The following is a 21,559-nucleotide window of genomic DNA, read 5'->3' on the forward strand; positions in this document are numbered from 1 at the left end:
TTGATCTGATTCAGTCAGATGATGAACAGTAAGACGTAAGTTGATGTGTTGAAGTTTCCTGCAGGTTTCATCTCTGAACGATCACACAGACACACACAAACTGTTCGCCTCCTTCAAATCAACAAACTGAACAAGAACTCCAAAGTTTTCTTTATTCTTTATTGTTTTATTTTTACACGAAGCACCATTGGTCAGTTTGATAAACCACAGATTTCCACGTCCAGACAGACGGACGGACGGTGACACAGGCTGAAACCTGGTCGCTCAGTGCAGAGAGACACGTTTCAGACCTTTTAAGGCTCAAAGTGAGTCTGGAGCTGCAGTTCAACACGTCAGGAATGTGTTTACATCTGTGGAACGAGTCCAACAGGAGCCGGCGTCAGGAGCCTCCGTGTGACAGCAGCAGCTCCGCTTCAGTTTGATCCTTTAACACGATTATTACAAAAGAGCTTCTGAGTCTTATTTTCAAAGTTTGGTCCGTCAGGTGAAATAAACAAAATGACATTTTATTGATTTGCTTCTTTCTGCAGATAAACAAGAGACTCTGAGTTCAGATCTTCAGTGTTTGTTTGAGGAATTCAGGAAGTTTTACAGTTTATATCCAACAATTTAAAAAAAACTTGCAAAAACTTTTTATGAAAATATTTTTGATTATTTTTGTCTTTATTTGACCAAAGAGCACAAAGAGACAGGAGAACCACGACTGTTAAAAATGAGGGTTGTTTGCGTGAAAAGTTAGAGAAAGTGTCGGACACTAATCTTCACTCGACAGAAGTTTTCTTTCCCTTCATGTCACCTGAAGAATCCTGTTAAGTTGCAGATAAAATGTGACTGCGTCGTAACATCTGGTTTCCGTGGAGAAGACCGAAACCTTTTGTGAAACATACATTGAAACATCCTCATGACAGATTTAGGACCAAAGCTCTGAAAGAAAGACTCAGATATTTTGACTTGTGTGTGTTGGGATGTCCTGAAGCTGTGTCGTCTAAAGAGCGTCTGAGGGACAAACAAGTTATCGGTGAATACTGGAGCAGATGATCAGAGAACTTTATAATTATATCACTATCTTTGGAAAACAGGGAAAAAAACTGAAATCCTAAATTTAAGAACGATCTCTACCTGAAACCTTCAGGCTGTCACTGTTTGCTGAATGTGAGTCAAATAAAAAAAAAGCTCGTCTACATGAACACACTTTTTGTTCTGATGTGAATCCTTCAAACATTCATTCATTCATTCATTCAGCTCCCACCGGCTTCAGAGTCGCACCTGATATGAACCTGAAGGTGCTGAACAGCTTCTCTGTTGTCGAGTTTGATCCACGTCCAGCAGCTCAGAGTTTTTATTGTGAAATGTTGAAGGTTTGTTTAAAAAGGGACTCGCAGAACGAAGGCGCTGTGAGGAAACTAAACACGCATGTTCAAGAAAGAAACAGACAAAATGCCTTTAACCAGCAGCTGCTGAGTTCTGGAACAGTTTCAGTTTCCCTGAAGGCGTTTTAGTAAAAACTCGTGAACAGTTGAACCGTCCCAGAACAGACTCAGCTGTCGATAAAGGATTTAAATCACACAGAAATCTTGTATTTTTCCTTGAAGATGCGTGTTTTTGAAGGTTCTGCTGATACGTGTTCGGTGTACAGCGGTGATTCTCTCCTCCTCCTCCTCATCGGCTCTTCGTCACACACAGGTGCTCACACTCTTCCTGCGTTGTGAAGCGGTTTTCGTTGCCGCCGCAGCCGCCGTACCAGAAGCGAGAACACTCGTTCTGTTTGGTGTCATAGAACCACACCATGGTGTAGTTCTGGCAGCCGCCCTGGTCCTGGCTGAGGAAGCAGGCGTCTGGAAGGAGACGGGACAGAGAGACGACAGTTTTATAGTAAATATCACTCAGATCTGAAAGACACTCAGTTACTGATGATTTCCAGCTGATTAAAGGAAAGTTTGAACATTTTCAACCAGCTGCGTCACTACAACACGTCTGTAAAGGTGCAATATGTAAAAATCTGTTGAACTCCTACTCAAAACAAACAGCGTATCACAACCGCTAACTGTAGCTGCTGTTAGCTAGTTACTTGCGCATCTAGTGGTTCTTGGCTAGCTGGTAAGCATGCTAACATCAGTAGCTACCCTGCAATACAACACATACACCTCATTACATCAAAACTGTTGTGTTGATCATTTCAGATCATTTCTGAGTGTATTCAACAAAACCGTTTGTACATATTGTCCAATTCATGAGTTATAATGAACTCAGCAGGATTGTCACAAACACTGTGAGATAAACAGGTAGAAGCAGCAGAGTGAGACGTGATCAGGTTGTTGTGGGTTTCACCTCTGGAGAAGCTGGCGAGCTCCGGCCTCGGCAGGATGTCCGGATCTGTGAGAGACGACAGAGTCAGACCGAAGCAGCATCACTACAGACTGACTGTGTTCATGCTGAGCTGCTGTTTGTGCTTTAAAAACACGTTTCTTAAAAAAGTTTAAATTCTGAGGTTAAAGAATCGACTTTCTAACGTCCAGCGTTGTTTTTGTTTCCATCGTCACTGATGATACGATGAAGACAGACAGAGACAGAGAGACGAACATAAAAAGTTAGAAGACAACATAAAGAAGACGAGACGTTAATAAGAGACGTGACTCGGTTAAAAGAGATGAACTCTGGTGTTAGTGGACAGCGACTCGGCTGGTTTGTGGTCTGATGTACAGTCAGGACTTACTGTGGCTGCCACATGTCCGGAAACATTCATTCTCTGTGTTAAAGCGGTTGGCGTTACCGGCGCAACCACCGTACCAGAAGGGAGAGCATGCACCGATGTCTTTGTCAAAGAACCACGCTTGGACATAGTCGGCACACTGGATACCAGCATCAGCCCTGAGCTGACACTGGGCTGAAAGCAGAACACACACATTTACTACAAACACCGACAACCGTCCTGCAGGGCAGCGGCTCTTCAGCTCCAGCTCACACCGCATCGTCTGCTCGTAACGTCAATCAGCATCTTTAAAAATGTTTCGTATTCATTTGAGAGCTGAGAGCCGCGGCTCCTGGAGGACAACATGCAGTCTGATGAGAAACAACTGGAACTAAATGAAGACGTATGAATCATTCCAGACAAACAGATCCCAGGTCATCAGAGTGTGTGTGTGTCCCGCCAAGTGTTAATAAAATAAAAAGGTGACAAACGACAGAAAACAGACAGAAATAAACAGCATGCGTTCAGCTGACGCTCAGTGAGACGACGAGCTGCAGGTAACAGCATCAGGACTCCACCCTGAGCTCCACGTCAGAGGACGATGGCCGCTGTGTGAATATGGTCTACAGAAATACAACGGTGTGTGTGTGTGTGTGAGAGAAATAGTGAGGACCGTGAGTTTGAACCACAGAGTGGGGACCTTTTTTCAAAGTGAGGACATTTTTGCTGGTTGTCACAACTTTCAACAGGCTGTTGAAAGATTAAGACTTGGACTAGACTCAGGTTCAGTTTGGGGAACACATTACGTCATCCTGTGTCCTCATAACTATGCAAGTACACGTGTGTGTGTGCCTGTGAATCCTAGTCTTTCTACATAGTGAGGACCTTGAGTTTCACCCACAGACTGAGGACCATTTTTCAAAGTGAGGACCTTTTGGCTGTTAATGTTCAGGTCAGTATAAAAGGTTCAGGGTTCAGGTCTGCAAAAGCATTACGCCAATGAGGGTACTCATAAGTATAGAAGTACAAGTGTTTGTGTGTGTGTGAGTGTGTGTGTGTGTGTGTGTGTGGTCTACCGTTGAATTTTGTTCCCGAGACAAATTTCTGGCCGTCTCCTCTGATCAGAGTCTCGATGACGTCCAGCTGGCCGGTCTGAGTCTGTCCTCCCGTCAGCTCATCAAAAACCTCCTCCACCTCCTCCTCCTCCTCGGGCTCCTCCTCCACCAGCACCACCGGCCCCTGACTGGACACACAGCAACCAAAGTCCACAGATTTACCATCACTTATATTATATCAGATTAGTCACAGTCCTGTTTGAGTATTTCCGCTCAGCTGTTCTGTCCTCAGAGCAGCCAGCAGTGTCTGAGTCTGCTAAAACTGAGTCCAGGGCTGCAACTCATAATAAATCCGTAATTACCTCTCTGCTCATAAAAATGTTGGAAAACACAGTAATATTCCTGCCAGTTTCCCAGAGCTGACAGTGACGTCAACAGCCTCAGACCCACAGATTTAAAATGTGCTCTCAGAGAAAACAGCAAATATTCACATGGAAGCTTAAAGAACGCTGCCAATAATGTTTCTGTCGGTCGACGGTGTCCACACAGCGTCAGGAGCGCTGTGTGGACACCGTCCCTCTGTGGCTGACTATCTGTTTGTTGTTCTGTAGGCGCCTGCTGCTGACACAGTGCTCAGAAAACAACACTACGTGGCCCCTGAGCGATGAATTAACTCGTCGGTCCCTATAGTCATGGCAGTATTTACTTCTGCAGGCAGTGTGAGTTACCCGTTAAAAATAACTGGTCCTTGTCCTCCAGACTCCCTCAGCCGGTCACATGTCTGTCTCAAAGAAGGAGGAGGATACGAGTTCATTCCCTCTGAAATGAAAACAGCACAGAAACATCAGAGACTGAACTCAGTAAAGCTACAGAGTAAAAATACTTCACTACTAGTGAAGCGATCCTGGTGTTCAGGCTGACTTCAGCTTTAACAGTCGTAACTGGACCTATCAAACGTTTAAAGTTCAATCATTCCTTCTGAATAACAGTGAAGCTGAAGTCTAATCTGATCTGAAGTCTCTGCCGTGTGTCTCAGTCTGGTTCTTACTGTTGAGGGCGGAGAGGAAGACTCTGAAGAAGCGCTGGGCGTAGCCCTGCTCGTCGGCCTTCAGTCTGCTGACGTGGATCAGGTGCTGCCCGACAGGCAGACTGGCCAGCTCCTCCACCTGCGTCTGGTTGAAGCGCTGGCCGACCGTCACCACAAACATCGCCACCCCCTCACACTTGGCCTTCTGGGAGAAGTAGTGCAGCCGGGCTCGGTCCTCGTAAGCCGTCTGGGTGCCCACCACCGTCAGCATCGCCCTCCTCCTCCGGGGCTGGCTGGCCTTCAGCAGCACCTCCTTCAGGGTGAACTCCAGCGTGTGTCCCAGCGCCGAGGAGCCGCCCTGCTGCCTCATGGTCTGGATCAGGTGGGTCTTCATCAGGTCGTGGTTCTGGTAGGCCTGCAGGCCAAACTCCGGCTTGGTGATGTGGGTACCGCTCTGCTGGACTACAGCCACTCGGGCCTGGTTCCCGGCCCTGTTGGGCTGCGAGCTCACAGCCAGCTGTTCCACCACAGAGCCCAACAGCTGCTGGACGCCAGCATACTCATCAGCCTGCACCTCCCTGGAGCTGTCCAGCACCAAGACCAGGTCCATGTCCACCTCCTGAGGCTGCGGGACCTCCTGGATGGAGGCGCACTCCTCCAAAGGCCTACAGGGGTCTGAAGAAACAAGAAGCAGTTATCATCCTGAACCCTGTCATCAGTCTGATCTGAGTGTATCCTCGTCTTATACAACACTCCTCCCTGCTGAGCTCCTGTCAAACTGTTACACAAAACAACATTCATCATTACCTCACCGGCACCGATCTGACAGGATCCTGCACCTTCTTCATCACTATCAAATAAATGTTGTATAATGTTTAATGTTATCTGTCCTGTCCTTCTTTTATTTCACAATTTTTGCATTTTAAATCTGATTTTAAAAAGAGGAAGAGAGAGTGCTCATGTCACGCAGCGACGCCAGAAGCTCTGAGTTGTGCATGAAACGTGAGCTGGTTTGTGGTTTAAGCTTTTCAGTGTCTAAATATTCAATCGTATACGACCGCTGTAAACTGAGGATGCACAAAATGGATTTTTCAGCCGATACGATAACCAATAATTAGTGAGTGTAAGAAAGGCTACAATGTAGCGAGCAAAGATGTTTTATTTGCTATTCCTGCTGTGATCAGACATCTTCCCTCGTGTTGTGTTTTCGTAAAAAAGACGTGCACACACGTGACGACATATGTGGCTCTGGTCTACGTTGCGTGGCTCTACACAGCTGTGGATTTCTGATGTGTCTGATTATTACATCATGTCTTCATAGAGAGCAAAATGTTGCGATGAAGCCGGTCAGTTTCAGCATCCATGTCCTGTCCGTTATTATCAAAAGTGCATTTTTATTTCCTTTTTTTTTTTTAAATCAACCAATCACAGCTTTTAAAAGAATGTGTCACACCGAGAAACAAGGTAAACCTCCTCGTTAGGATGAAACTCTCCGAGTCGCTCTGAGAAGTTTGAACGCTGAGTTTGAAGCTAATGTGGTTCTCATGAACTAATGTTACAGTGAATAAACAGACTGAAGGTTTCATCCTTTCCTTCTTCAGCTGGACGGTCAGCACGCCGTCACTTCTAACCAACAAACACCTAACTCATCAGAATATTTTGAAAGATGATATAATTACATTTAACTTGTGATTTTTATTGAGTGAATAAATCCCTGATTTTAAACTTTGTCAGCACAAGTTACAAAACAAGTATTACGGCCTGATGAGAACGATCAGCTTACCGTAACAGACGGCACAGTTCTTGACCTTCCTCAGCTCAGCCATGTCTCTGCTCAGCACTGTGAAGATGGATTTTCCTGAGTCGTCGGCCTGAGAAGAAACATGTTGTTAATCACAGATCTGAGAACTGTGAGTGAACCACAAGATTAAAGAAAACTACAAATAGATCTCATTAATCGCCGTCTATCTTCTAATGAAACTGCGGTGACGTGTCTGAGAGCTTCAGTATCACTTTTCAGGCACAGCTGCAGTTTCTAAACGCTGCAGACAAATTTCTGGCAGCAGGAGTGAATGTTATCTTAACCAAAAGGGAGACGATGTGCAAAGGGAGCTGGAACGAAGCCACGCGTTTCAGAGCCAAACAAGAAAACCTCCTCGTTGGCAGCAACACGAGTAGCTCAGATGTTCATTGTGTCCCGCTCGCTGGATGAACAAACACTGGGATTGTTTGCAGCGTTGAAGCTTTAATGATAATCTGCTCCTCGTCTGTTTGTCAGTCAGAGAGGAGGCCTGAAGAGCAGCGCTTAGTTTCACCGTCTCACAGATTTAGATCATCGCAGTCGAATCTCACTCGAAATAAATGATGATCGCAGCAGCAGATTGACCTTCGGTGTCAGAGAGTTCAAGCATGCAGTGAGTTTATTACTTGAACTGATTGAATCAAACGGAGATGAAGCTGTGAGGTACGATCATCCGCCTCCCTTCACTCAGCTGGTGTCTGAGGTATCTGAGGTAGGTTGGTTCAAGTCCAGGTGGAAAGATTAAATATTGTCGTAAAGTTTGAGCAGTGAGTGATCTGATCCCAGAGTTCAGCTCTCAGTCCGTCAGCTGACATTAACATGTGTCCTGATCTGATGTCATGATGATATGAAACAAACCCGTCCATCACTGGGACAAACAGACTCCATGTTTCTACTCAAAGACAGAAAGAAGTTCATGTAGAACATTTGCTGAATTTACAAGAAGGAACAAATAAGTCAGAATCAGTCAGAGACAGAGTTTCACACAGTTTATAAAGTGTCTCCAACTCAACAACTCACTAAACTGACACATTTGTTAAGGGAGTCTGGGGACAAAGAAGTCGCCTATACTGGTTACTGTTTAGTGTATCTGTAAAATGTGACATGTTTAGATCAATAAAATGTTTCTTCTTTCATAAATTGAGTGTAAATGGTGAAATCAGTGTAAACAGTGTGTTCAAACAGCTGCTAAATGTTGGCAGGTCAGACTTTAGCACTTTAGACACAGAAGCAGACAGGCTGGTGCAGCCATGCTGCCACAAACTGACACTTTCTACAAGGAAACACACAACTTACTGTTTTCATTTAATGCTGAATTTACAAGAAGGAGACAATGATTCAGAATCTGTCAGAGACGGAGTTTCACTACGTTTGTTAAGTTTCTGGTCATGGAACAACTCTTAAAATCAGAACATTTGTTAAGGGAGTCTGGTGATGTTGTGGTTACTGGTTCAGCGGTTGGATCAGTTGAAACAGACAGTGTGCTCACAAACATCTGCTGCTCACACTGGCAGGTTAACAGAGCACAAACATGTCATTTATATGTGTTTACTGGACGTGTGTGAGTGATCAGAACTCAAATGTGTCCTCACTGTGTCTCATTCACACCTGTACTTAGAGCGGTCCACATGAGATTAGATCACTGAGGACGGATGGTAATACCAGGTCTGAAGAAGGATCTTGACCTCTGGTAGGATCTCCATGAATCCCTTCAGCCTGTCTGAGGTTCGACAGACTCATGTCCTCCAAAGGAACGTCCCAACCTGTTGCAACCTGCAGGTAACTGACACCTGATCTACTGACTGACGGTCGTCCTCTTAGTCTGAAGTGATCGATCGCTGTGAAGAACTGAAGCGACGTGTCGGCTTTAGATTCTCCTAAATAACTAAAAAGGCTTCCAGCTGATGAGCTGACAGATCAGACTTACCTCCATTGCTCGAGCAAGAGCAGGAGCGTTCTTCAGAGCGATGACTGCTGGGACGATGTTGAGGCCTCGGTACTCCATCATGGCGGTGACAATGTCACTAACATCCTGTGAAGGCCCGTTGGACAGGAAGACGGCCACCTTCCTCATCATCACCCCTGCTCGGACACGCTTGAAGACGTTCTGACCCACAAAGCGCATGGCAGCCCCCAGCTGGCGCCGGCTGGCCGTCCTCTCCAGGGCGATGTTCTTCACGAGGTCGATCAGCTGACTCTTGCGGCGGTAGTCCTGGAAGCGGATCAGATACTTGGTGTAGCCGCTGTATCCCACCACGGCGACGCGAGCGCCCGTCGGACAGTTGCTCTCAGTGATGGCGAGGTCCTCCAGCAGGGAGAGGAGGGCGGAGCGCTGCCTTTCGAAGGCTGCCGGAGTCACGTCCTCGGACATGTCCAGACCGAACACCAGCTCGGTGGGGAAGGCCGGGCACTCTGAGTGACCTGGAAACCAACGAAGAAGAGTTCATGTGAGTAGAAAGTAGAACTAAACTTGTTCAGACTGCAGATAAATCGGATCTCTCACACAGACCGTCCACACTGTTATGAACAAGCGATCAGATCAGATTTTTGCATCCAGACCACAACCGACCGATCTGCAAGGGTTGCTATGGTAACAACGTAGGCGTCAGTAACTCCGTTCTCTGGTGACGGGTTTTCCAACACCAGGATGAGCTGCCAGAACATCTGGACGGAGATCAGCTGTAAAACCCACCTCTACATGTGGTTTGGATCCAATTTACAAAGTTGGTATTCCATGTGTGTTTTGGTTTTTCTTGCAGTCCAGACTTCATTAAATCTGGAAATGTCAAAAAATGGATTTGAGACGGCTGTCTGAGCATCTTCAGAGAGCCGGGTCACACCATTCAACAAAGAGAAGAAAACTGATTTTATTAACGAGGGTCAGACACATCGGTCTTTAAAATCACTGAGCTTAGTGTTTGCAGACGTATCTTCAATACTTGTCACTGCCATGATCAGCACCTCCGTCAGTCCAACATGCTCAGACCTATCTGTCTGCACAGCGCTGGAGAAACGTCCGGCTGCACCAGTTTATTATTCTGGTAGAGGAAAAAACACTCAGGCTTGTTTGTGTTTCTTTAAACGAGCCACGCTGATGGATGAGTGTTGAGTGGCTTCAGTCAGGGTCATGTTAGCTGACATGTTAGTTCATGCTGTCGAGTCCAAACTCTCTTCACAGTGATGACTGTAGAGTACAAAGTGCTGAAGCTCTCCTGTCAGCTGTGTTGAACCGTCCTTCGGCGGTATTACAACATCTTTGCAAATTCACAATCAATCTACACAATCCGCTGGGTTGTAGATTGATTGTGAATTTGCCTGAACACATGCTGAAGAAAGGCGTCTTGCCCGAAACGTCCATGTGGGAATATCAAAGATGGAGCGCTCGCAGACACCCACTCCACTTGTGCTCAGGAAAAAAAATGCTGTGTGGACACGAGCCCCGACTCCTTTCATCTTTAACCCCATGTCACAGTCTCAGCCCCGAGCTTAGCTGATTTTCTGGAGATAACCAGAAAGAAGCCAACGAGCCCACGGCGGAAGTCGGGTCAGTCCACTATGGAATGTGCCAGTGTGAACGCTTTCTCAGCCCGAGGCTCCGCACCTAGCATGCTAACATCAGCTGATTATCAGTACGCAGACAGACAGACACACACACAGACAGACAGACAGACAGACAGACAGACACACACACACACACACACACACACACACAGACAGACAGACAGACAGACAGACAGACAGACAGACACACACACACACAGACAGACAGACAGACAGACAGACAGACAGACAGACACACACACAGACAGACACACAGACACAGACAGACAGACACACACACACACACACACAGACAGACAGACAGACACACAGACAGACACACAGACAGACACACAGACAGACACAGACAGACAGACACACACACAGACACACACACACACACACACACAGACAGACAGACAGACAGACAGACAGACACACACACACACAGACAGACAGACAGACAGACAGACAGACAGACACACACACACACAGACAGACAGACAGACAGACAGACAGACACACACACAGACACACAGACACACACACAGACAGACACACAGACAGACACAGACAGACAGACACACACACAGACACACACACACACACACAGACAGACAGACAGACAGACAGACAGACAGACACACAGACACACACACACACAGACAGACAGACAGACAGACAGACAGACAGACAGACACACACACAGACAGACAGACAGACAGACAGACAGACACACACACAGACAGACAGACAGACAGACAGACAGACACACACACACACAGACAGACAGACAGACACACAGACAGACACACAGACAGACACAGACAGACAGACACACACACACACAGACAGACAGACAGACAGACAGTTCATTGAGTCATGCCACTTGTATAGAAACATATAAACTGTGGGAGAACATCATGTAACTGCCGACCTTCATCCAGCATCAACAAGCGATGATACCAAACAACCTGAAGAGGTTGAAATGAAGGTTGTGCTCGGTGATGATGTCACTCTACAGCAGGTTCAGTCCTGTACTCACCGTGCTGATGACATCATTAACATGGAGATACGTACCGATGGAACAAGCTGGTGGAGGAAGGAGAAGATCATTAGAGGTGAACTGCAGTTACGGATACGTGAATAAAGTCTGTGAGAAAGCCTGAGACGTTTCTGACACTTACCACAGTTGTCTCTGACGTAGGTGATCAGCTGACACTCCTACAAAAAACAGAACAAATTATATTTAAACACAGAAAAAGGTTTCATATTGTGTAATTGTATACGTGAATTTTCAGGTGGACTTACAGTCATGCTTTTGACTCCAGGAGGACCTCTGGGACCCTGAGAGGAGAAGAAGAGGAACATTATTAACCCTTTCTCTGTTTCCAGCCCAAACATCCTCCAGAGGAGGCGCCGTTTAACAACCGCCACTGCTGATGAAAATGTCTCTGCGACTCAGACGAGGTGACGTTTTAACGTTTCTTCACGTTATGTTTCGTCTCGTTCTCAGACTTCCTTCCTCTCTGCTGATCTTCACAATGAAAGTGCAGTGGACTGTCACAGTTAAGGATGGTACGTAGAGTCAGTGTGGTCAGGAGTCACTGGCTTTTTAAGGATGAGGATGATGATGATGATGATGATGATGATGATGATGATGATGATGATGATGATGATGATGATAACACTCACATTGTGTCCTGGGTATCCTGGATCTCCACTCAAGCCTGATTCTCCGGGCCTGCCCGAGCTTCCCTGGATGATTCAGATCAGAAACAAAAGTCAGCGATGGAGCAAAAACTCTGAGAGAAAAACTGAAACCAGAGTTTTGTGAACACTCACAGCTCGACCTCGGTTCCCTTTAGGTCCTGGATGTCCTTTGGTTCCCTGCAGGCCGTCCTCACCCTGAACACAACAAACACACACACACTCAACTCACAAGTGTTTGGACTTCAGCCTGCTGCTTCCTGTTTCTCATATTTAGACTCTGGATTCTCTTTGAATATCCAAACACATTTATCCTGACGACAAACAGTCACTTTATCCCTCAGTGTTTCCCCCGACTCATGAATCACTGAAAGAATTAATAAAAATATGTTGTTTAGTACAGTCGCTCGTCTCAGGGGCTCCAGAACCATTTGGACCAACGCCAGCATACACAACATAAATTCAGTGTGTCAGTGACAACTCCTCGTACTGTACAAACATGTGACGCAGCTCCTCGACCTTAAACAAGAGTCCGTGAAGACGTGAATCACGAGCTGCGGTCACACGGACGATATTTCTTTAACCTGATCGAAATTATTCTGATTAGAGATTCAAACTTCACCGTTCACAGGAAGACAGTGGTGATATGATGTGTGTTTACACGCTTTAGACATGAAGCGTCTAATCTGCTGACACACTGTACGTGGGCTGATCAGGCACAGGCATCTATAAAGAGACGGCTTTGAATGGAGTCTGGATCGTACAGAAAGTCCTTTAAAAAGTGTCATATTTTAGATTTCTTCGCTCATCAGTGAATGTTCACATCTAACAGTTTGTGAAACATGATGAGCTGTGATTCAGCTCACAGTCTCAAACTGGGTCACCGTCCAGACTGATGGGGCCCCTGACGATGTCCTCTGTTTAATATGTACTCACCAGTAGACCGGGGTAACCAGGGAAACCAGGATCTCCCTGTAACAAGAAGAAGATGAGAATTCATGTTTCTAGTCATATAAACATGAACTGTATTCAGTATGTTTGACTTCTCCTCTACCTTGGCACCGTTGGGTCCTGCAGGTCCGTAACCGTCTCGGCCATCCTGACCCTGAAACGCAGCACACACACACACACACACCCAGAAATACATAAGATACCTAATTTCATATTAAACAGTAATAATGCAAAGCTTATTTCAGCTCCTTACCGGCATTCCTCTGGGTCCCAGTGATCCTGGAACACCTTTATCACCTGGATCTCCTGGTTGGCCCTTCAACAACAACAGTTTGTTTTTATTTCACCGTCATGCAGAACATTTGTCTCCCGACAGACTGCAATTTATCAAAAATCAAAAAATACAATAATGATCATCACTGAATAATCTGCAGATTATTTTCTCAGTGAATTGTTTCATTTTTGTCAATAAAAAAAAAAGCCAAATAATGCACATCGTAGTCCATCAGAGTCGGAGGTGACGTCTCGTTCTGTCCGACCAACGGTTCAAAACACAAAGATACTCAGTTTGAAAGATGTAAAGCAGATAGATAAAGAAAATCCTCACACACAGTGGGAACAAAATCATTTCTGCTTGAAAAATTACAAAAACAATTCGATTTAAAAAGTTGCAGATTAATTTTCTGATGATCCACTAATCAATAAATCGACTTAATCACTGTAAAACTACACATTATAACTTTGTTTGTACTTTGTTATACTTGATAATATCATTCATATGCAACATCTCAAATAACTTGAACAGAAGCAGAAGAAGAAAATAGAAGAAGACTTTAAGCAGCTGGAGTCTTTGGTCTGAATAACCAACTTCCTGTGAACCTGCTCAGATTGTGTCTAGTGCTGCAAAGGTGACGTGTTCGCTGGATCACAGAGGAGGCGATGAGATGAACTGATGTCACACACCTTCTGTCCGTTCGCTCCGCGGCGTCCGGCTACTCCCGGGTTTCCGGCTGGTCCCGGTCCACCCTGCAGGAACACCAACAGAGTCAGAGCAGGAAGAGATGACTGTTCTCTAACGTACGGGTGACCTTGAATGCATCACTTAAAAAAAATGGTTTGAAAAAGGACACTGACTGTCGGAGCCATTTTCAGTTTCATGTTTGTGTTAAAAGAAATAAAGTTATGAAACATTAAAACCGTAAAAGGTTTCTAGTTTATGTTAAACAGTATTTCTAGATGATGTAATGAACGACTGAGCTACTTCAAACAGTTCAGTTTTCAGTTCTTCAGTTCAGACTCTGGACGAGTGTCGGTGCATCCGTCCTCCTCGTGGCTGTCTTGGTTCGTTTCACGTCTGAAGGAAACTGACAGTGAAACAGCAGCCGGGAGCTTTAAATCAGCTGCGTGATAAATCTGAACTCTGTGTTGATCTATAAACTTGACATTTATTGGAGGCAAATATCATTAAAAACATCCCACAGGAGCAGCTGCTCTCTGGGTGTTTACGAGGAGCCAATATAAAATCACTGCTTCTCTAATGAAGCTTTGAGAAAGAAAAATCTGTAAAGGTGACTAAATATTAACTGTGGTGGATAAAATATATCAAACCAGCTCATTAATCTTCATCTAGAGTTCATTATTCTTTGATGGCAGACTGTAAAACAGATGTTTGAACTTGTAACCGAGTCGCTCTGGAAGCTTCCTGAACAAACTGGACTCATCACAAACTGATTTAATCTCAGCGTGTTCTCACAAATAAAACTGTAGAGTTTGAAACCGCCTCACTGCAATCATCAGTGGACCAGAACAGAACAGAACAGCAGCACTGATCCAACATGAGATCAGAACCAAAGAACACAACTGTAGAAACAACAAGCAGAAGTCATTTTAAAGACAGAAACAAAAAGTTGACTGCGAGCACAAAACTAAATGTGGAAATATAACTTGTTTCCTTCCCAGCTGAGCTCTGGACGACCCGTGTGATTACTGGTACTGTTAATGAAGCATTTCTTCACTTTAACAGCTTAAAGATGTTTGTTCACTCCGTCACTTCAAAGCAGAAATATCTCAACAACCACAGAGCTGATAACATGAACTCTCTGCACCCGACAACATAAAGCTTTAGATTTTAAAGGAGCAGTTCACCCAAAAAGTAAAATCCAGCCATCATCTCCTCCTGATGATATAAAGTCAGGCTCAGCCATCATCTCCTCCTGATGATATAAAGTCAGGCTCAGCCATCATCTCCTCCTGATGATATAAAGTCAGGCTCAGCCATCATCTCCTCCTGATGATATAAAGTCAGGCTCAGCCATCATCTCCTCCTGATGATATAAAGTCAGGTGAAGTCTCGTAGTCCACAGAACATTTCTGGAGCTTCACAGTGAAACAGAGTTGCAGCATTCTGCTGAACAGCTGAAGCAGCTGGAGATGATTTAAACATCAGGTGTCTCCACGCAGCTCGTCTGCTGTGATCACAGAGATCAACCTGATCTGAGGAGAAGTTTACACCCTCGACGTGCAGTCGAGTTCAGGATTTTTAAGTTAAAAAAAGGGTGAAAATAACGTGAGTGGAGATTCTCAGCGCTCCACTCCGCTCACGTCCTCTGATTTAAAGTCATTCGGACACTACAGGGTTCAACACCAGGATAAATCACCAGGACGTTGTTTGCTCAGTGCAACACCTTCATACTGAGGCGGCGATAAATACTGTTCCTGATCAGTTTGACGTTCGTCATGCAGGCTCATACATACAGATAATGTGAGGCGGGTCAGATCCATAAAGACACAATACTACAAATATTCTCAATAACAATCGAACAGAAATGATTTATCTTTGTTCCACTGATCAGATTGTTTAAAGAACAATAACTGAAGGAACATGGCCGACTTCTTGCCTCCTAACTGGAACCAGAGACCAGATGAGTCCCAGGCGACATCATCTGTCAGAGTCGTCAGGATTTGTGACTCACAGTGATTAAAGTGTCAAATACGACAACCCCAAAATGAAGAACACTTCCTGCGCTCGTTAAGTACAGACTGTTGTTGTAGAACATTCAGAGCACTGAGAGCCTCACGAGAGACAGAAGAGAAGGTTTTGGAGAAACAAGAAACAGCCTCGACTCCTCGGTTTCACGCTTCCCATCAGATTTAAGAAGCAGTCTGCAGGGATCTGCAGGAGCGCTGTCCGCATACTTTTGGCCAAATAGCATCCAACAAGATAACATGTACGATGAGATAAGAAGAGAGGAGACGTCCTGCTGGTTCTCAGGAGTCCAGACACCAGAACTATGCATCAATATTTACTAAAGTTTTCAGATGAAGGACTCGACGTCTGTACATTTTCATATCTGAGATATAATTCAGTTCTGTCTGTGTAAATGTTTAATACTGCATGTTGCAAATGAAGCTGCACAAACAGGAAATGTCAGTAAAACTTCAGGACTATGTGGACATACTGGGTTTAACAAAAAATGCTTTATTCATTCTGTAGAAAAATGGTAATTATGGAGAATCTCTGATTTATTTTAATGACTTACTCTCTAAAGTTTCCTTCACTGAACTTTGTCATTTGGTTTGAATTAAAGGGGAACATGGACAAAGTTCTGAGGCGGTTAAAACTGTTTTTTATTTCCATTTCCTCAAAAGAATTTCTTTCAAAAGCCGAGTAAATATTAATTCTTCATATCGTACACGAATGTTGAATTGTTCACTTGTCTGTCGACGCTGTTCGGTTTGTTTGCTTGGATTAATTCAGTGCACTAACAGAACACTACCTCCTAATTTCTCCCACTCTCAGGAAACTAAAACAAATTGTTTTGCATTAACGAACCTGTAAAATCTGTTTTCTTTCATCCAGCTGAGAATTTTATCTACTTATAATCCTCTGAATCTTGTCGCCTCTTGTGTAACAAGATCATGTTCCTGTTTTTATTGACTCTTAAAAAGAAAAGAAAAGAAAAGACTTTATTCACCCTGAAGAAAATTCTGTTGCTCCAGAAGTGAGGACCAGTGGGTTCCCGGGGTCGGGGTCCCACAGCGGCCCAGTGTTTTTGCTAATACTGGTCTTATTGTTGTCAGTGTCTCTCTACGACCCACATTAACAACATATATCAGACTGCACTGTATATAAATGTACTGACCTGAGGTCCAGGAAGTCCAGGGATTCCTCTTGATCCTGGTTGACCTCTGACCCCTCTGGGACCCTGCAGGGACAACATGGATTCAAATGCAGTGAGTCCAGTATGGGGACAGAACTTTGGACTGGAGGGATCCGTCTTTCATCTGGTCTCTAAACGGTCCTCATGTATCTGTGGTGACGATTCTACAGAATGTCCACAATGTTTATCATCTGTTGTCCTGCTGATCTCTCACCTGTGGACCTGAAGCACCTGGGCTGCCTGAGAGTCCTGGACCTCCTAGCTCTCCAGATGCACCCTGCACGAACACACACACACACACACACACACACACACACACACACACACACACACACACACACACACACAGTTTAAACAGGGTGTCTGAGTGTTGACTGGTGTATGAACCAGGACTAATGAGCTCTGAGCTCCTCTCCTACCTTCTCACCGAGCGGTCCTCTTCTTCCATCTGGACCCTGAACAGCAGGAACACAAACAAACATTTAGAGACGTTTAATGATTCACGTGTTCGTCAGCATGATGTCAGTATCAGACTATTCATTTTTTATATAAAAGACGTTTTGACAGAGTCACATTCAGACAAAGCAGACGTGTGAACATGCTGCTGTCACAGTGTTGCAGCCATTGAACACAGAGGAAGAAAATATACACATATATTATAATTATTATCAGTTTCAGCATCAAGCATCTTTGTACCGTTATCCATCGATTACAGGTGGAAAAGGATTGACAGCGTCAGGGTTGTACAGTGAAACTGAAGTGATGGATAAAGTGACGTGTGGTACAGAGGCGTCATCACTGCATACAGATGAGAAAAGATACAAAATCTCACCGGGTTTCCTTCGATCCCGCTCTCACCGGGTTGCCCGTCAGGTCCAGGTGCACCCTGTGGATTTAAACACATCACATCTCAGCAAAGTGATTCATAACTGTGACAAAATAAGATTCAGGACTCTTTCTACATTCGGACTGAAATTCTAAAGAAAAAGCAAATTGTGTAAAAACGCTTGTAACCAGACACATCAGCACCAGTGTTTCTGATCCGATCCTCAAGTAAACTGAGTCAAATCTCTCCAACGTCTACAAACTCCAACATCAACTCCAATGATCCAACTTCACCTGACAACATCAGGACTTTTACCTGATTACCTGATTTAACCTTTAGCTGCTCTTCAACTCAACCCAAGTCCAGTGTGTGATGTCTCTTACCGGTAAACCTGGGTTCCCGGGGTCTCCTTTGGCTCCTGGGGCGGTGTTATCAGCGCCTGGTTCACCCTGTCAATCCAAACACAAAGGACACTCCGTCAGTCCTGAAGGATAAACTCTGCACACTGTTTACTTTTCTTAAGTGGAGCTTCCAGATGTTGAACAGCTGTGTTTGGCTGTATCGCTTTCTGACAACACACAGAGCTCATATTTTCCCATTTACTAACAACCTTGTGTGGCGCTGTGATAACTGTAACTGCAGCAGCTACATTTACTGCATATATGGTTGGATTATTTAGTTACTGCAATTTTCACATCACTTTCCTCTCAAATAGAGCAAACCTCAAAAAACAGACATTTAAAAGTTCAGCGTTTGTATGTTTTGACTGAAACTATAGTTTCGTACTGTAGAGCAGCATTAAATCTTTTACACCGTTCAGTTACCAGTTTGTTCTGACTTCGGTCTTTTGTGAGACATAAAATGGAAAACAGGTCATTGCACAGAACATCTGTGCGATTATTTTACAAATATTTGTGATTTAGATTTATAATCCACCAATCCAGAGAGAGAGAGAGAGAGAGAGAGAGAGAGAGAGAGAGAGAGAAAATGTTGGCACTTACCGGATCTCCTCTCAGTCCTCGCTGTCCTTTAAGCCCCGCCTCCCCTCTGATACCCGGGATACCCTGAGGACGAAAGTTCAACCTGTCAGTCAACCAGCCAGAGGTCAGAGGTCAACGCCCCCCCGGGCTTCACTCTGTCATCATCTGATGGTCGTGACGGTTAAATTACACTAAACTGCAGCGACACTTAAAAACACTCAATAAAATAAATTACTGACAAATAATTACAAAAATAACAGTGAAAAGTGTGAATGGTCGACGTGATATAAATATACTGGCATCATGAGCGATATCGTAAATCTCTTTTAGCATCATGAATAAGATCAAATCAATAAGTGAATGTAAATGAATAAAATGTGATTATTAAGTATTTATAGAAGGCAGCACTACTAATAACAACACACAATGTAATTAGTAAATGATTCATAAATCTTCATCACTGAGTTAATTGAAATGACCTTTGATGGTGTAGTTTTAAAAATATTTTAAAAGATCCATTTAAAAAAAATAGACAACAATAATTAATATTAATTACCACAGTCAAACTACAAAGTCTCTAATTTAGTCATTAAATTAAATATAATTAATAAAAAATCTTTTTCTGCTGATTTGATGTTTTAATTAAGAGACTGGCTGTGATGCTGACGAGAGTGAACAGATGTGATGAATACACAGACAGACAGGACGGTCACACTGCGAGAGAAGACAAGAGTTTTTGTTTTACTGGGTTTCCTGAGTGTCCTCTCTCTCCTCGACCTCCATCTTGTCCCGTCAGTCCCTGAAAAGCAAAACCACAAACAGCTTCATCACACAGAGCCCGAAAATCCTCCCATCAGCTGTTTTCATGAACACGCCCACTCATTTCCTCCATGATGAGAACAAACAAACAGATTTACTGTCTCAGCTTCAACAAGCAGCATCATCTGATCTTCTGCTGGGACTTTATTACAAATATAAAACATGGACGTGTTGAATTATCGTCTCAATAACAAAAAATGTGATGTTGTTTTGTCCTTGATTCTGCGATTCTGACCTCGTCTTCTTTAATCTCAATGTGACGTCATAGTTATATAAAATCATGCTCTTAGATTAAGAACTACAGTTTCCATAAAGTGGTGCAGTCTGTAGTCCTAAAACCCAGAGATCAGTTAGCATGTTAGCATGTTAGCACTTCCTGTCCCCTTGTCTCAAAGTCTGAGTGTTGAATGTGTTTTCAGTTAAATGAGTGTAATAAGGTGTGTTACAGGCTGAACACATTTATCTTGTTCTCCAACATAAACTCATCATTAAATGTCCACAGTTTAATTATAAAGCTCTTCATGTGTTAAAAACTGTTAGTGGTTGCTAACAAGTGTCTGAATGAGACTACAGAGGTTGTCGGGGACATTAAACGTCCTCACAGCGAACACGGAGACTCATCTGCTCACTAGTCCGTCTTTACAGGCCACTTTAGTTACACACTGTTCTGACTCTGACTTTACAACTCGTACATTGATCAGTTTATAGAAAACCTGGATAGTAATTGTGCAGTAAGACGCTCAGTGGTGGAGACGTTTAAGTCACGTGACCGTGATGTCGTCTGTTTGTAGCCTAGCATTAGCTTTTTACTGCTACACATTTAATTTACCTTCAAACATCAGAGTGGAGTTCATCTGTGGAGATTATCTGGATGAACAGAACCTGGACGGATCAGAAACTTGTGTTTGAGGACGAGACGGCCGCCAAACCAGAGACGACTGTTAGAGACGCCGTTTCAGAACTTGTTAGCATGAAACCAGTGGATATTTATAACGAGACGTTGGGACATTTTCAGGCTCCGTTAGTGGTGACAGAACCAGGAGCTTTTCCTAACCAGGTAGTTGTAGTGGCCACTTCCTGACAGTGTGCTAACGTTGTGTGAGCAGCAGCCATTTTGTTTTGTAAAAAGCTCTGCTTAGAAACTTTAATCAGTTTGTTTTGTTGGTGTTATTCCTGAGGGCTTCTGAATTCAATATAAAACACTTTTCTGATGATGAGGTTTGTTTCAGAGTCGTTTACTGACATGTTGAAACCTCTGTGGTGTAACTTGCTCACCGACAGCAGAATTTGTTCTCTCTGTGTAACTACAAAATAAGCTGTGAGAGACCTGATATCAATCTATTCTCAACAGAAGAAACAACCGGTTGAAGCCAAAAATTGACGTTTGTGCCTCATTCACCACACAACACAGGAGAGACAACAGCCGCTGAAGTTCGTACCTGTTCTCCGTTAACTCCGTCCAGCCCGTCTTCTCCGTCTTCGCCCTGCAACGTTGAAAGAGAACCGAGTGTTACAGAGACGCAGGTTTCTTCTTCTCGGGTCATTAGACTCCATCTCCACTCGAATGTTTGTCCAAACATTCCTCAGTACATTCAGCTCGTCACATGACCTCCTCGTCTAAACTGCCTTTATTACATTCCAGCAGCTCTGAGTCACTCACCCTGTTTCCCCGGAGGCCTCGGTAGCCCTGCGGACACAAACAGCAGGAGTCGGACGCACATCATCAACATCTGGTGAATCACAGCTGCTTCCATCAAAATTACTCAGCACTGGTAGAATAAGTAGTGATCAGGAACGCTTTACCTTCGGTCCTCTGGGCCCAGAACAACCCTGTAAACCCTGAGGTCCACTGGGTCCAGGATACCCCCGATCCCCCTGCAACACACAAACACAGCGAGGCGTGACGGAGAGCAGAGGAGTCCGGTGACGGGACGCTACTGTGGAACAAGCTGCCAGACACTTCACGCTTCAAGATGACAGAGGAGAAAAAGTTCAAGTGGA

General features: G+C 44.4%; 1 protein-coding gene across 1 annotated transcript in view; it reads right to left on the minus strand.

Annotated features, from left to right (window-relative positions):
* Nucleotides 1-138: 138 nt before the first annotated feature.
* The window catches only part of col6a4a (collagen, type VI, alpha 4a), a 74,914-nt gene continuing 53,493 nt past the window's right edge, over nucleotides 139-21,559 (minus strand). Inside the window, exons 19-45 of the mRNA XM_073485512.1 lie at nucleotides 21,362-21,433; nucleotides 21,219-21,245; nucleotides 20,998-21,042; nucleotides 19,485-19,538; nucleotides 18,761-18,823; nucleotides 18,143-18,208; nucleotides 17,766-17,819; nucleotides 17,353-17,388; nucleotides 17,148-17,210; nucleotides 16,916-16,978; nucleotides 13,737-13,799; nucleotides 13,027-13,089; nucleotides 12,877-12,927; nucleotides 12,759-12,794; nucleotides 11,958-12,020; nucleotides 11,808-11,870; nucleotides 11,424-11,459; nucleotides 11,300-11,336; nucleotides 11,193-11,204; nucleotides 8,500-8,993; nucleotides 6,555-6,642; nucleotides 4,793-5,446; nucleotides 4,473-4,563; nucleotides 3,766-3,932; nucleotides 2,714-2,884; nucleotides 2,329-2,373; nucleotides 139-1,835 (exon numbers count right to left, since the gene is read on the minus strand). Coding sequence (XP_073341613.1) covers nucleotides 1,660-1,835; nucleotides 2,329-2,373; nucleotides 2,714-2,884; nucleotides 3,766-3,932; nucleotides 4,473-4,563; nucleotides 4,793-5,446; nucleotides 6,555-6,642; nucleotides 8,500-8,993; nucleotides 11,193-11,204; nucleotides 11,300-11,336; nucleotides 11,424-11,459; nucleotides 11,808-11,870; nucleotides 11,958-12,020; nucleotides 12,759-12,794; nucleotides 12,877-12,927; nucleotides 13,027-13,089; nucleotides 13,737-13,799; nucleotides 16,916-16,978; nucleotides 17,148-17,210; nucleotides 17,353-17,388; nucleotides 17,766-17,819; nucleotides 18,143-18,208; nucleotides 18,761-18,823; nucleotides 19,485-19,538; nucleotides 20,998-21,042; nucleotides 21,219-21,245; nucleotides 21,362-21,433 — 2,853 coding nt within the window. The 3' untranslated portion in view covers nucleotides 139-1,659. The remainder of the gene's footprint in view (nucleotides 1,836-2,328; nucleotides 2,374-2,713; nucleotides 2,885-3,765; nucleotides 3,933-4,472; nucleotides 4,564-4,792; nucleotides 5,447-6,554; nucleotides 6,643-8,499; nucleotides 8,994-11,192; nucleotides 11,205-11,299; nucleotides 11,337-11,423; nucleotides 11,460-11,807; nucleotides 11,871-11,957; nucleotides 12,021-12,758; nucleotides 12,795-12,876; nucleotides 12,928-13,026; nucleotides 13,090-13,736; nucleotides 13,800-16,915; nucleotides 16,979-17,147; nucleotides 17,211-17,352; nucleotides 17,389-17,765; nucleotides 17,820-18,142; nucleotides 18,209-18,760; nucleotides 18,824-19,484; nucleotides 19,539-20,997; nucleotides 21,043-21,218; nucleotides 21,246-21,361; nucleotides 21,434-21,559) is intronic.

This window comes from Pagrus major, chromosome 17 (genome assembly GCF_040436345.1).
Source record: "Pagrus major chromosome 17, Pma_NU_1.0".
Classification (NCBI taxonomy): Eukaryota; Metazoa; Chordata; class Actinopteri; order Spariformes; family Sparidae; genus Pagrus; species Pagrus major.